This window comes from Palaemon carinicauda, chromosome 35 (assembly GCF_036898095.1).
Source record: "Palaemon carinicauda isolate YSFRI2023 chromosome 35, ASM3689809v2, whole genome shotgun sequence".
Taxonomy (NCBI): Eukaryota; Metazoa; Arthropoda; class Malacostraca; order Decapoda; family Palaemonidae; genus Palaemon; species Palaemon carinicauda.
In genome coordinates this window covers 18212697-18228648 of record NC_090759.1, presented here as the reverse complement: position 1 = coordinate 18228648, position 15952 = coordinate 18212697, and the positions used below count along the sequence as shown (strand labels likewise).

The following is a 15952-nucleotide window of genomic DNA, read 5'->3' as shown; positions in this document are numbered from 1 at the left end:
GAAAAATATTCAATTTATATTGCATTTATTTCATAAAAAAAAAAGAAATCTTCTCCTGCTGCACTGCTCTTTTCGTGACTTTTAAAATTTTCTTTACTTCTACTGTTACTGTAGTCTTTCGGTTGAAATTAATAAAAAAGCTTGAGATAGGTTGTTATCTTATAATGTCCCATCACGATAAACTGTATTGAAAGTGGATGAAGATCTTCAACGTGGCTTAATATAGAACAATGTCACATATGTAATATAATTTTAAAGATAATTACAACTATTTTAATGTAATCTAATGATCTTGCAGTCCTCTGAAGATGTTATTTCTTCATGCTCTCTCTCTCTCTCTTCCTCTTTGTGGTTCAGTAAGTGTAGTATTTTGAGAGGCAGCGAATCTTTGTACTTGAAATTTCCAAGCACAGAATTACAATGCTGATAATGTAGCCACCTACAAGAAGTACGAACATACCCTGAAAATACAGAAAGTAATATCATGCATACATAGAAATCAGATAATTGAAGTAAATAGAATTACATTGTACTTGTAAAACATGAGGTTCCTGATTTACATGTAATAGATTGAAAAATATCTCTGGTGTATATATTTTTTACTAATTGCAGTTTGGCCACTCTTTCTATAACGAAGGAAAATTCAAAAAATTTTCTAGTACTTTCACAAATAAAAAAAAAAAACATACAACCTAATTTGTATACAAACAAAATATGTGGTCAGCTCACTGATTTTGAACTCGAATGGTTATCTGTACAGTGATGAAATATCGGATCCACAAGTGTGGATAGTTGATAACCTAGTATTTCAAAACACTTCCTTCGAGCAAAATTTTACAAAATTCTACCTACACTTCTTACCCATAGATTTGTAAAAGACAACGGTGACATGACAGTGATTTTCGTCGGTGGATTTTTGCACGATTTTGAATTAGTAAAAGCATTTTCCAACCAGTAGTAGTAAAGTCCACCTTCAACCGCAGCTCTTATTCTGCAATCAAATATTTCAGGTGACAGAGAACAACTTAATAACAAGTCCCAACATCAGAATATTCACAATTTATCGAAATTTCTGAGTTAGAACATACCCTTTGAAAATGTTACATGTAACGTCTTGAAAACCATAAAATAAAGCAAATAACTTCACATTTGTTATTGCCAATTTACATTTTTATGCCACAGATGGTTAGAATTTTCATTTAGCATAACAAAACCTATATATTTTAGCACTGCTGTAATAATCTGCATTCATATTCAATGAAGTGAAACTATGGTCACTTTCAGTTGGTAATAATAACCGTTAATGAATATCTATAAATCATCAATTAACTCTTCTATTGATATTCAATATTTCAACATTTACCAAGTACAGCTGTAACTGCAGTAATTATAAAAGTTGCTGAGCTGACATATTATTATTATTATTATTATTATTATTATTATTATTATTATTATTATTATTATTATTGTTGTTGTTCTTTGTTAATCGCAGTCTACAGAGACTGGTGGTTTATTGTGTGGGGTTCCGGATTACATCCAGCTTCCTTAGGAATCCATCACTTTCCTCTCTATGTTATTATTATTATTATTATTATTATTATTATTATTATTATTATTATTATTATTATTATTATTAGCTAACTTACAACCCTAGTTGGAAAAGCAAGATGCTATAAGCCCAAGGTCTCCAACAGGGAAAAATAGTCCAGTGGGGAAAGAAAATAAGAAAATAGATAAACGATATAAGAAGTAATGAACAATCAAAATAAGATATTTTAAAAGCAATAACAACATTAAAACAGATATTTCATATATAAACTATAAAAAGACTCATGTCAGCCTGTTCAACATAAAACATTTGCTGCAAGTTTGAACTTTTGAAGTTCCACTGATTCAACTACCCGATTAAGAAGATCATTTCACAACTTAGTCACAGCTGGAATAAAACATCTAGAATACTTTGTAGTATTGAACCTCATGATGGAGAAGGCCTGACTATTAGAATTAACTGCCTGCCTAGTATTACGAACAGGTGGAGCTGTCCAGGAAGATCTGAATGTAAAGGACGGTCAGAATTGTAAAAAATCTTATGCAACATGCATAACAAACTTATTGAACGACGGTGCCAAAGATTAATATCTAGATCAGGAATAAGAAATTTAATAGATCGTAAGTTTCTGTCCAACAAATTAAGGTGAGAATCAGCAGCTGAAGACCAAAAAGGAGAACAATACTTAAAACAAGGTAGAATGAAAGAATTAAAACACTTCTTCAGAATAGGTTGAGCACCAAAAATCTTGAAAGACTTTCTTAATAAGCCAATATGTGCTGTTTCAAGTAGCACGTTCTTCTGCGCAAGTCCTGGGGATTATATCAGCTCCTACCTTTTCAAAATTCCGTTTCAATAACTTAGGCATGGACCTTAGTGCTATGATTAATGGCACCACTTTTACTTGCATATCCCATATCCTTCTCAATTCAATTCGTAAGTCTTTGATTATTATTATTATTATTATTATTATTATTATTATTAGTATTATTATTATTATTATTATTATTATTATTATTGTTGTTGTTGTTGTTGTTTCCTCCAAGAGGTTACGCGTTCACTGTCCTCTTTCCGTGTGTGTGTGTTTTTTTTTTTTTTTTTGGGGGGGGGGGGTGGGTGTTGTTGGGGCATGGATATTCCATTATCCAACCCCTACGGACCGGCCTGACCTTTCTTGTTTTTTTTTTTTCTTATTGAAAATAAAAGGTGATATAAGTAGCGCAACTTTTGGATGAAATATCGTTTAAATATGGTTCAAATATTAAATAGATTTCCTATTTTTCTAGAAGAACCAAAATAAATACTGGCACACGCACACACACACTCACACACACACACACACACACACACACACATATATATATATATATATATATATATATATATCGTTTAAATATGGTTCAAATATTAAATAGATTCCCTATTTCTCTAGAAGGACCAAAATAAATACTGGCACACACACACACACACACACACACACACACACACATATATATATATATATATATATATATATATATATATATATATATATATATCGTTTAAATATGGTTCAGATATTAAGTAGATTTCCTATTTCTCTAGAAGGACCAAAATAAATACTGGCGCACACACACACGCACATGTATATATACACATATATATATATATATATATATATATATATATATATATATATATATATATATATATATGTACATATACATACATACATAATACTTACATACGCGCGCGCGCGCGCACACACACACACATATATATATATATATAATATATATATATGTATACACATATATATTTGGATGATTCTTCTAATTATCCAAGACTGATTTTAGTTTCACTTACCCTTCATTGATAGGACCACGAAGAGGGCTGTTTTTAGGGACTATTAGGGCGAAAGTTAAAGGCAAGAATTTTTCTTTTGACACGTAGAATTTACAGCGACCTGAAAGAACAAACAGGATTTTCTAGAGACAGCAAGTTAAGAAAAATATACACGCGCTAGATAAAACTAAAACTATCAATATCATCAGCAAATATTGTAGTTATTTCAGATTTTTATAGTGGCAGTAAGTTACATTTCATTAAAAAAAAAAAAAAAAAAAAAAAAAAAAAAAAAAAAAAAAAAAAATTCGCTATCGTTGAAACTTACCCTTCTCCATGTAATCCTCAGTCAGGAATATTTTCATCATAAGATAAGGATTCATCAAAACGTAATCTCCGCGAGAGACAAATTCGTCCACACTTGTGTCGTATTCTGGAGACGGAATGAATTTGATTTTCCCGCGTTTTCCAGCTTGAGCTACTTCGTAGAATATACCAGAATCTACATTCTGAAGAAATAAAATTCGCATATGATTTTAACATGCACGAGTCACAAATTGGCAAATTTAAAAGCAAAACCACAACTACTCTAAACGTAAGACTTTACTAATAATGTTTGTTTAGCAAAAACCTAGACGATAATTGTCATCTGTCTGCGACGAATAAGCTACTTATATACAAACATCATCACCAGCCGTAACTAGTCTACTGCAGGACAAACGCCTCAGACATGTTTTCCACTCATGTCTTTATGGCCTTTCTATAGCAGTCTATACCCCGCAAACGTTCTTAGCTCGTCAATCCCTCGTCTTCTCTGCCTTCCCTTTCTTCTTTGGCAATGTCTATGGACACATTCTGTTATTCTTAATGTCCATCTATTATCTATCACTCTCTTTATACGCCCTGCCCAAGTCCATTTCCCTTTATTACACTTCTTATTCCTGATCTAAATATTAATCTCTGGCATCGTCGTTCAAATAGTTCATTATGCATGTTGCATAAGATTTTTTTTTTTTTTAATTCTGACCATCCTTTACATTTAGATCTTTCCGGACAGTTCCATCATCTTCGTAATACTAGGCATACAGTTAATTCTAATGGGCAGGCCTTCTCCATCATGAAGTTCAATACCACACAGTAATCTAAAAGTTCTATTCCAGCTGTGACCAAGATGTGGAAAGATCTTCCTAATCGGGTAGTTGAATCAGTAGAACTTCAAAAGTTCAAACTTGAAACAAATGTTTTCATGTTGAACAGGCTGACATAAGTCTTTTTATAGTTTATATATGAAATATATGTTTTAATATTGCTTAATGTTTTTTAAATATTTTATTTTGATTTTTCATTACTTCTTAAATCGTTTATTTATTTCCTTATGTCCTTTCCTTACTGCATCTTGCTCTTCCAACTAGGGTTGTAGCTTAGCTAATAATAATAATAATAATAATAATAATAATAATAATAATAATAATAATAATAATAATAATAATAATAATAATTAGTAGTTGAGGACATTTAGACACATCGACAACTATTCACCGAATGGTCCCGGGTAAAATAATTGGTCGTGGACTAGTTACAGAAAAGTCGACATGTCAGTGACCTTAGGGACTGTGGTCATTTTTTATGAATAAAGTTAGAATATTGACGTTGACCACTGTACGACTTATCAACAACTGATTAATAATAAGTCGAGAACTAATTACGAATAAGGGGATGAAGTAGCTACGACTGGATGTGAAATTCATAAATTAATGCAATTATATCGAAATGTAAAGAATCTCCTTAAACCTATTTCACAGGAGATAGGAATGGAAATACATGTGTATAAGAGCACACAAATGTACACACAAACGCACACACACACTCATATATATATATATATATATATATATATATATATATATATATATATATATATACACACAAACACACAACAAAGGCAGCCGTCTCTAGTCGAATGCAGGACAAAGACCTAAGACATATCAGTTCATGCAATTCATGTATGGGGTTAGGCCAGTACGGATTGGTGATGGTGGGAGATTTTCATCTGATCACTCACAACAAACCAACCTAGTATGGGGCTCCTGACTAGTATAGCTTTGTTGACCATAGCAATATATATATATATATATATATATATTATATATATATATATATATATATATATATATATATATATATTCTTTGGACCTTATCTTTTACCAAAGAAAGAGGCAATAAGGTTAGCGAAATATTGTATGAGTTCAAAGGAAGATAAATGAAGAGCACTCACCGCCAGATATTGAGCATGCGCAGTATTGGCAACCCAGAGCATCTTGACTCTGGGGTCATCCATGATATCTTTAACATACTGATAAGGTTCCTCAACATGTCGCACCGCCAGTAAGGTGATCAAGTTTGTACTGTAGCATTCGAGGAGCACCAGAATGCACAGCAGCCAACTACCGAGCATCACTTTCTCCCATCCGCTGTCTGGTGGAACTACAATGTCTGAGGGAAAAGTGTTAATACGGTTATGGATTTGAAGGAAGTTGATTTTAGCCTGGAAAGGCTGTATTTTTCAAGATTATTCCCATTCCAAGAAACTCCCTCAGAATAACTTTATAGACTGAAATCATGCTTAATAAAGTAATTCTTGCCTTCGATGTAATATATTATCAATTTTTCTGATTCTCAATTTTCGGTAAAATAATGTCAGCGGTGACATATAGTGAAAGAGGCAACCAGAGAGACATGGACGCTCAGTATATCTCCCCTAGCAAATATATAGTACACACACACACACACACACACACACACACACACATATATATATATATATATATATATATATATATATATATATATATATATCATTGTCATCATCATCGTCATCAGCTGCTGCTAGGCCATTGCAGGACAGAGGCCTCAGGTATGCCCTTCCACTCGTGTGTTTATGGTCTTTCCATGCCAGTCTGTACCCACAAGTTTTCTTAATTCGTCAATCCATCGTCTTCTCTTCCTTTGCCTGCTTCTTTTGCAATCTTTAGGGACCCATTCCGTTATCCTCAATGCCAGACTACTATCTACCATTCTCATTATATGTCCCGCCTATGTTCAATTCTTTTTCTTACATGTTGTTAGAATATCCTCTACTTTAGTTTGTTTTTATATCCATGTTGCTCTTTTTCTCTTTCTTAGTGTTATTCCCATCATTATTCTTTCCGTAGCTCTTTGAGATGCAACTAACTTATGTTTTAACTCTTTAGTAAGGCAAAGATTCTGATATATATATATATATATATATATATATATATATATATATATATATATATATACGTGTACCGACGTTTCGTCCGATGTCACTTCGTCCGACGACACTTCGTCCACGTCTTTTTGTCCAATGTCTTTTTGTCCGGTGGACTTTTGGTCCAACGATATTTGGTCTAATTTTAAAAGAAAAAACCTTAGCCAATCCATAACTTCCTCAATAGAAAATTAAACCTTGTAAGGACCCCTTTCTCCCTTGTTGTTCATAATAATAATTCCCAAACTCCAAAGTAGAGGAATGAAAATAACTATCTACGAATGTAAAATTAAATGGAAGTGTCTGACGGTATAAAAAAAAAAGAAAAAAAAAATGCTCAACAAAACTACTCTTTGCGGAATAATAACTTTTTTAGCGTAGCTGATTCTTTTAGTATTAAAGGTAAGAAGTGTAAAAACTAACATCTGAAGTGAAAATAAAAAAACAAAAGTTGATAATTCTCATAGTAACACATGTAAAATAATGAATGATTAAGAAAAAAAACATTCGAATGATTGTGTGAGTGTGAATGCGCGCTGAACACCGCTGCCATTTCTCACACCTCCAGTATTCTTTTCCAAGTTTTGTATTAGTCGAAAGAAATTCGTAGAAATAATTACTTTCACCTACTACGTTTCTTTTCTTACCTGTTGATTGTATGAACTTTGCCATTTCGGGATGAGCAGATTCAGAAACTGAAGTACTAAACTTGCAGCACACACACACACACTACAGTATATATATACTCTATATATATATATATATATATATAGAGAGAGAGAGAGAGAGAGAGAGAGAGAGAGAGAGAGAGAGAGAGAGAGAGAGAGAGAGAGAGAGAGAGAGAGAGAGAGAGAGAGAGAGAGAGAGAGAACGTTAAGCATGACTAATGGAGAAATTAGAAAATGAGCATATTAGTTTATCATAAAAGCCAATAAGGTATAACCTTTTAACATAGAAGTGCAGTAAACGGCAATAGATATCCCTTACAACACTTGTTTTCTTTAGAAATTGGACCAAATGTCGTAGGACCAAAAGTCCATCGGACGAAAAGACATTGGACAAAAAGACGTGGACGAAGTGACATCGGACAAAAGACCACCCACCGTATATATATATATATATATATATATATATATATATATATATGTATATATATATATATATATATATATATTTATATTTATATATATTATGTATATTTTTCACATTTAAATATACATATACATGTATATATATATATATATATATATATATATATATATATATATATATATATATATATATATATACACACATTAAGTTTACATTTTACTAAATATTTTACTTATTAATTGGTAAATGTTAAAAATACTTTTAATCATGTTTAATTCTAAGTTCTCCATTATTTCCAAGTAGATATTGATTTTATTTTCATCTAATGTGAGTAACTATCATCAATGGTATTACTAGGTATTTATTTTGAATGAACGTTGACCTGAAGAAACATATCTCTGGGCATCTGTCAGTTGTAAGATGTACCTCAATGCTCTTAGGTATTTATTGGAGCCCTTGAGCTTATTGCATCTTGCTTTTCCAACTATGGTTATATCCTAGCTCATAATAGAAATAGTAATCGTAAATAAGATACAGTTTAATTTAGATTTAATGTTAACGTGCTTAATTAATTCAGTCTTCTGAAACTTTGGTAAAGATCAATATTAGTGATTGTGGAGGAAATTGCCTCTCGAGCTAACATCAGAAAAGCATTTTCCCGGAACATTAATTGAAGATCAAATCAAGATCAAGAACACTTACTTTGATTACTTGCTTAGAGTAATGTAGAAAATAATAATCATAGCATTAGATACACATTTCATTGGCATTTTAGACCAGGATAATCCTTTTTTGTTATGATTTTCTTTTAACAATTAATTTCTATCTTTATCTGAGTAAAAAATCATTATTTTAGCAATGGCCACGTACTTTGGACCTCAATTTGATCTTTCATTATTTATCGGCAAAAATTATTTTGTCTCTTCTATATCAGAACAATGGCAGTGAATATGTGGGATTTAGGATTTGATTTATATGAGATGTGCTTTTTATGCAGAACCAAAACTAAGAGAAATATTGAAATTCGGTCATAACATACTTTAAATTAAGATTTATCCTTCAATTGGTATAATCTCGGGCTCGAAGTACTCTTCAAGAAGGTATTGACAGTCCTGAATCTAAATGATACTACAATGAATAACAATTTTCGAATGTAAAATATAATACCTTATTTAAAAAATATTCACGTTTACAGCAACTAAGTTCATAAACTTGTATGGATATTTCGTTTTACAGGACTAATAGAATCCAACTTAGTTCTTGTCAACGTACTCTGAAGAAAAAAAAATATGTTTTCAGTAACTGAGTTCATGATATATAATTGAATGGATATTTAATTTTGCATATTATAGGACTAAAAGAATCCAATTCCATTTCTACCAAGCTGAAATAGCGAAGGAAATCGTACTTTGTTGTAGGAATGCGCGGATGTACGTATATGGAGGCACCTTGGAAAGTGGAGCAGACACATACTGATCAACGCGAGTAACAATGAAGGATAAAACAATGATGACAAACAGTGTCCCAAACGTTGCAGCCCATATCATTGGTGTCAGGGGCATGAGGAACCCCCAGGGGTCCACCTCCGTGTCTCCTCTCCTTCCGAGGATCTGTCCGTAGTCCACTATCAGTGGGTTCGTGTAATCGATGACTTTCGATCTGATGTACGTAATCCCGAAAGGGCCCAAGGTAAAATCAATATCCTAGAGAAATACGAAAGCAGCGTATGGTTATTTACGAGTTAGAAATTTCATATTATGGTAATAGTGGAAAATTGGAGTATATTGTCATCAATAGTGAAACATGAGGATTCTTGCATAAGTACACTCGATGCAGTTACAGAAGCGTAGCCAGGCCTAAGTCATCAAGTCGGACCTCCACCCCACCCATCTCTTGGGCTAGAAATTTGCAAGATTAAACATATATGTAATAACAATTAAATCGAAAACTAAGGCAATCCTATCACTATTTAACAATTCAAAACAAGCAACAACTTAGAGCTCTTTGTATTGAGTTTGACCCTTATTATATTTGAATGTTGTAAATTCACGTCCCCTTTTCGAATCTCTAAATGCTCAGATTTGAAAGTTGTGGTGGACAACCTCAATCAAAAATTTCTGGCTACGCCACTGATGCATTACTGGGTTATTTTATGTTGGAAAACTCATATTCCAGTTGAATAACGCGTAAGATTGTCTCACCTTCCTAAGAACCATCCCTATGATTCCGTTCCACGTACCGTTAGGGAAGAGGAAGCCCCAGGCACCATCAGGGGACTGACGTAATTCATACCTGTTTTACATGTTAAATACTTAGATCTCAGAGACATGAATGTTCTCATGGTGAACAGGCTGATGAAAATCTCTTTTTTTATAGTTTATGTATGAAAGACCTATTTTAATGTTGTTACTTATCTTAAAATATTTTATTTTAATTGTTCATTACTTCCTTTGTAGTTTATTTCCTTATTTTCTTTCCTAACAGGGCTATTTTTCTTTGTTGGAGCCAATGGGCTCATAGAATCCTGATTTTCCAACTAGGGCTGTAGCTTAGCTAATAATAATAAAAATAATAATAATAATAATAATAATAATAATAATAATAATAATGATAATAATAATAATAATAATAATAATAATAATAATAATAATAATAATAATAATAATAATAATGTGTAGATTCAGTATGTATATTATTATTATTATTATTATTATTATTATTATTATTATTATTATTATTATTATTATTATTATCTAAGCTATAACTTTATTTGGAAAAGCAGGATGTTATAAGCCCAAGGGCTCCAACGGGTAAAATAACCGAGTAAGGAAAGGAAATACGGAACAGGTAGAATAATGTGCCTAAGTGTACCCTCAAGCAAGAGAACTCTACCCCAAGACATTGGTAGACCATGGTGCAAAGGCTATGGCACTACTCAAGAAGAGAACGATAGTTTTATTTTGGAGTGTCCTTCTAGAAGATCTGCTAAAAAGACTCCTCTACCCTTACCATGTGAAAAGTAGCCACTGAACAATTACAGTGCAGTAGTTAAAACCTAGCCTCAAAGCTGAATGAAAGCTGAATCTAACTCACGTGAAATTGATGTTCGTTGCCAATATTCCGAGTAACTGTAGAACTGGTCCAGAAAATACGAACTTTTTTTCTTCGCTTCTTTCGTCCGTCACTTCCTGAATCGACACATGCGGAGGCAAGTTGTTTCCGGCTACGGTCATCTTGGCTCCGTCTCTTAACCTATTAGTTTTTCGCATTAAAACATGTTTACATTTTTCAAACTAATTGGAAAACACTAATTTACATTTTCCTTGGTTTGTGGCATATCACTTGCCCCAATATAAAGGGATAGCCGACATGAAGAAAAAAAAAAAATAACAAAAGAGGAATTTTCTTCTCTTCGCTCCTTCCAGCCGAGTTTGATTGGTACTGCTAGGCTGCCAAAACCCACCATCTCCGATTATCCACCACAAATGAAGTTTTATATGCCGAATCCCCTACTGCTGCTACCTCCGCGGTGACCAAGGTAACCGGAGGAAGCAGCAGAGCCTACTGGAACTGCATCTCTCTAAGGTTTTTATGGGTTGGAAATTCTTTGGAAATTTATGATTTGCAATAAGATTTACTAATGTTGCATTTTGAAAACATTAGTTTGTGTATGGTAGGGAATAAAGGTTCACAGTAGTGTTAATAAAAGGTATTCATAGTTGCTAAGATACGTAAATTTACTTTAAGTACTTTCGAAAGAAAAATGAAATGCTCAATTTAAAACCCTTGTTCATGCACTAAACTTAACCAATATACACGTATATGACATTTCATGATTTTACTTTATAAGGAAAAATCTCTGAGATTACTTGATCTTGAATATTCTTTTTATTTTAGAATAGCTTTTAACCAACTAAACTATGACATATTTTTAACGGCTTTATATACGGCCATCACTCTCCATATCAATATTTTTTTTCTGTATCACCATTTGCAGAACAATCTACTTATTTGAATTGAATATTTTTTTCAAGTTATCATTTTCAAAATTTCCTTGCCATTTTAACAGATCAGGCACAGCCTTAGCCTCAGAAAAGCAAGTCTAAATATGGGTTGAATACTAATATTTGTTAATAACAATCATCTTATAAGAAGCTTCATACCTAGAAATAACACAGAATACGTGTTTTAGTTTATACCTAGAGCTGCTGTACTCTCTCCAGGCAAAGTAGGCCACGCCCACTTTTTTACATCATGGTATACTTACATTACTCACAAAAGTTCCTGCTCAGCACAAGTGCTACTCATGTTGTTAAAAATGAAAAATTCCAGTATATTTTGGCTTGTAACTTCTTTCTTGATTCATTTAATCATAATTCCTACAATCATCTGTCACACAAAATCATAACACTATCTATAACTAAAGTTACAACTATCAGAAAAAAAAAAAAAAACTTTTTATTTTCGGGTCATCTTTAATTCTTTAGGAAATGTAACTGAATGGCATTACCTTCTAAATTTGTCTGGGAAAATTTGTTCGTCCCTAAAGACAGTCAAATCCGTTGTCTTTGTCCAAGATGCAGAGAGAATGAGTCGATGGCTGTAGGGTATATACATGTACACACCACACCTGTGAGTTAAGAAATAAATCTGTAGAGTTACACAATGATCTTTATTTTGTAAAGCGAAATTAATTTGTCAAAGGTTTTGCTATTTCTTAAAGGAAATATAGTTCTTATTAGATGTGAGACATTGGCAAATATTATCTAATAAAACAATCTGATTCTGTCAAAACTTCAGCAGTAATGAAAGCTCTTCAAAGACAAAGAATAGATGAATCTTATGATAGGACAGCTGAAGATATCTACAGTATACAGGAAGTACAGCAATCCTAAAACAACATGAAGATTTTAACAAAATAGAGAGATTTTAACCCCCGAAAGAAATGACAAATAATTGGATTGCTTGTATTGATAAATCCTGATTACCAAACCTGCGTGAATCCTTTGCCAAGTGGACCACCATGGCATTGGAGTTGGAGAGAGATTTGCGGAGAGGCTGGAGGTCAGAAAGGGTCACACGTGTGACAACCAGGAGTCTCGTGGGCCAGACCAGGGCGTTGTTATCAATGGCTCCTTCCACGATGAACTCCAAGTGGCTTGCGTCGTCACTCACCACAATCAGCGTCATGCATCTCGACCATCGACGAACCTAAAAGTAATTTTTGCAGGTGAATGATACAAACATCTCTATTATTAGATTATTTTTTGAAAATTTTTCCTTCCTTGCTATGTCTCCTGAAATTATTTGATGCTATAGTTCTATCTTTTATGTTGTCATTTTTTAAAATCCTTAAAATTAGCTGAAAACGATAGTTCGTTTAGGACTACTGTTGCAGTATGGATGTATCGTAACGATCCATGTGGGATTTTTATACATAACTCCTGTAATATTATATTTCTATTTGATAACAAATATTCCGAAAAAAAGAAACTACAAAATTAAAAGAGTATGGGTTACATATGCTTTCTGGAGTCAGGGTTTATAAATGTAATTGATGACTGCCAAATTAAAATCTCTACGGTAATTATCCTCCCAATTTCACTGATTCTCGTGCATTATCACGAAATCTTGTCCTACAAAATGACAACGTGTAAACTTCAATACTCAACTGAAGAATCCCCGTGAAAATTTTTGTTTTAATGAAAGAAGTTCAGCAGGCTAGGTTTAACCTTAAAATAGGAATTAGGAGAGGCACATTCAGACTGAAACAAACTCATTAAATCGTATATACTGCATATATAAATATATATATATATGTATATATATATATATATATATATATATATATATATATATCTATATATATATATATATATATATATATGTGTGTGTGTGTGTGTGTGTGTGTGTGTGTGTGCGTGTGTGTAACCCAAAACCTGCACAGAAAATCTGTACATGTATATGTTAGGTTCATACAGTGAGATCATTGGCCTCTTTAAGAGTACAGTAGGCGCCAAAGGAAAAAGATGGATGTATCAGAGATGATAATGCTCAGGTGGATGTCTAGGGTGACAAAAAAGGATAGAATTAGGAATGATTACAACAGTGGATCAAAAAGGTTTTGTAAATATCAAAGCAAGTGCAAGAAGGAAGATGGAGATGGTATGGACATATACTGAGGAGGGAAGAGGATCATGTTAAGAGGCATAGCATAGAAGAATAAGGGGAAGATCAAAAAGGAGAGATGGAGGGACTTTGTAGGGGAGGACTTAGGGAGAAAGGAATTGGTGAAGCAGAGGCGCAAAACAGAAATAGATGGAAAAGGCTCATTGGAAACGGCGACCCCATATAGAAATCGGAATAAGCCAAAGAACCACGACTTATAAAATGTTGTGTGAGATCACTGGTCTCTCTTATATGCGACGTGTCTCTAAAGATTATGGATAATGGATCTTTCCATCACAGTGGAGATTTCCACAAATTTAGTAGATTCATATATATATATATATATATATATATATATATATGTATATATATATTTATATATATAAATGTATATATGTATATATATATATATATATATATATATATATATATATTTATATATATAAATGTATATATATATATATATATATATATATATATAATTTATATATATATATATATATATATATATATATATATATATATACATTTATATATATATGATAAGAAAACTTGCGAGTATAGACTGGCATAGAAAGACCATAAACAGACGGGGTTACAAGGAAATTTCTGAGGCATTTATTCTGCAGTGGACTAGTTATAGCTGATTATATATATATATATATATATATATATATACATACACACACACACACACACACATATATATATATATATATATATATATATATATATATATATAAAGTATATATATATATATATATATATATATATATATATATATATATATATATATGTGTGTGTGTGTGTGTGTGTGTGTGTGTGTGTGTGTGTGAGTGTTTGTGTGTGTACATTTTTGGTGAATGCATAAATTCCCTCTACACATTTTTTGTATGAAGGAAAATGAATAAAGATAATTGTGGTTTCTGTGTAAAGGTGTAATTGCGAACCACACCCTCCTGTCTTCACACGTATAATCGATGAAATATTACCTCATCAATAAAGCTAAAGTGATCAGCTGACAAGAAAGCAGTCACATCTCCAGCCGGTAAGGACATTTCGAAAACCGAAGTACTGGATTCCATACCAGCATTTTCAATCATCTGAAAAAACACAGACATAACTATTAGTTTTAAGACTCCAAAGACCTGTGGCAAATTTAGTAACTAGTTGCTATTTAAAATATGTTAATCCTTACCCAGTGCAGGGACTCGGAAGGCGTCGCTCCGTCCGTGACGTAAGCAAGAGAACATCCCGGGATCCAGGACTCTTGCAGCACAGCTGCTGTCGCAAATCGAGACTCCCATAAAGTGTCACTTTTACCTGGAATTTCAAATAATGAGAATTGATATAAGATTTTAACACAAGTTTTAATGAAGTCTACTGAAAATATATCTAATTGATAAGATATTTTAATTGTTAGTAAAAAATGCAAGTATTGAAAGGAAAAAAAATTGTACAGTCTACGAACTGCCAATATCATTTTAGCAGAACTTAATGGATTTAAAGTCATGAACTTGAGAGAGAGAGAGAGAGAGAGAGAGAGAGAGAGAGAGAGAGAGAGAGAGAGAGAGAGAGATCTTGTCTTTAGGTACATATAATATAATCATGAACACAATGTGCTGTGAAGAGGTTCACTTTGCACAGCAACGTTTACTTACTTGATAATCCGATTTGGCGAGAGCATATGATATACGAAGAGCATAAAAGTACTATCATTACTGTTCCGGTTAAGTTTAAAGACCATCCATTCCTTAGAAGAGCCATTGGGGTCAGCTTTTCTCATCAGCACTGTAAGAAAAATATTTACATTGCAAATAGTTTTATATTGTAGACTTTAAATTCTATAGTGTAAGCAAACTTATAGATTTCTTTCTGTACGTTAAAATATATATGTTTTTAAAATATACATATTAATTTTCCAGATTTGGTCGTCTCCTTTAAAAAACGCTTAATTCTGAATTCTTAGGTAGTAGAAGAAGAACACATTAAAAAGGGCAGGGCAGATGGTGTGAAGGAAAAATTCTTGA

The 15952-nt window shown here is 32.5% G+C and overlaps 1 protein-coding gene across 1 annotated transcript; it reads right to left on the bottom strand.

Annotated features, from left to right (window-relative positions):
- Positions 1-231: 231 nt before the first annotated feature.
- On the bottom strand, positions 232-15641 carry LOC137627185 (glutamate receptor ionotropic, kainate glr-3-like). Its single transcript, XM_068358262.1, has 13 exons — positions 15584-15641; positions 15121-15245; positions 14915-15025; positions 12748-12965; positions 12265-12384; positions 10848-11006; positions 9956-10046; positions 9163-9457; positions 5649-5866; positions 3702-3882; positions 3395-3494; positions 862-991; positions 232-461 (listed from the first exon to the last, which is right to left on the bottom strand). Exons 1-13 carry the CDS (start codon positions 15639-15641, stop codon positions 354-356), a joined length of 1914 nt encoding a protein of 637 aa, XP_068214363.1. The 3' UTR covers positions 232-353.
- Positions 15642-15952: the final 311 nt, after the last annotated feature.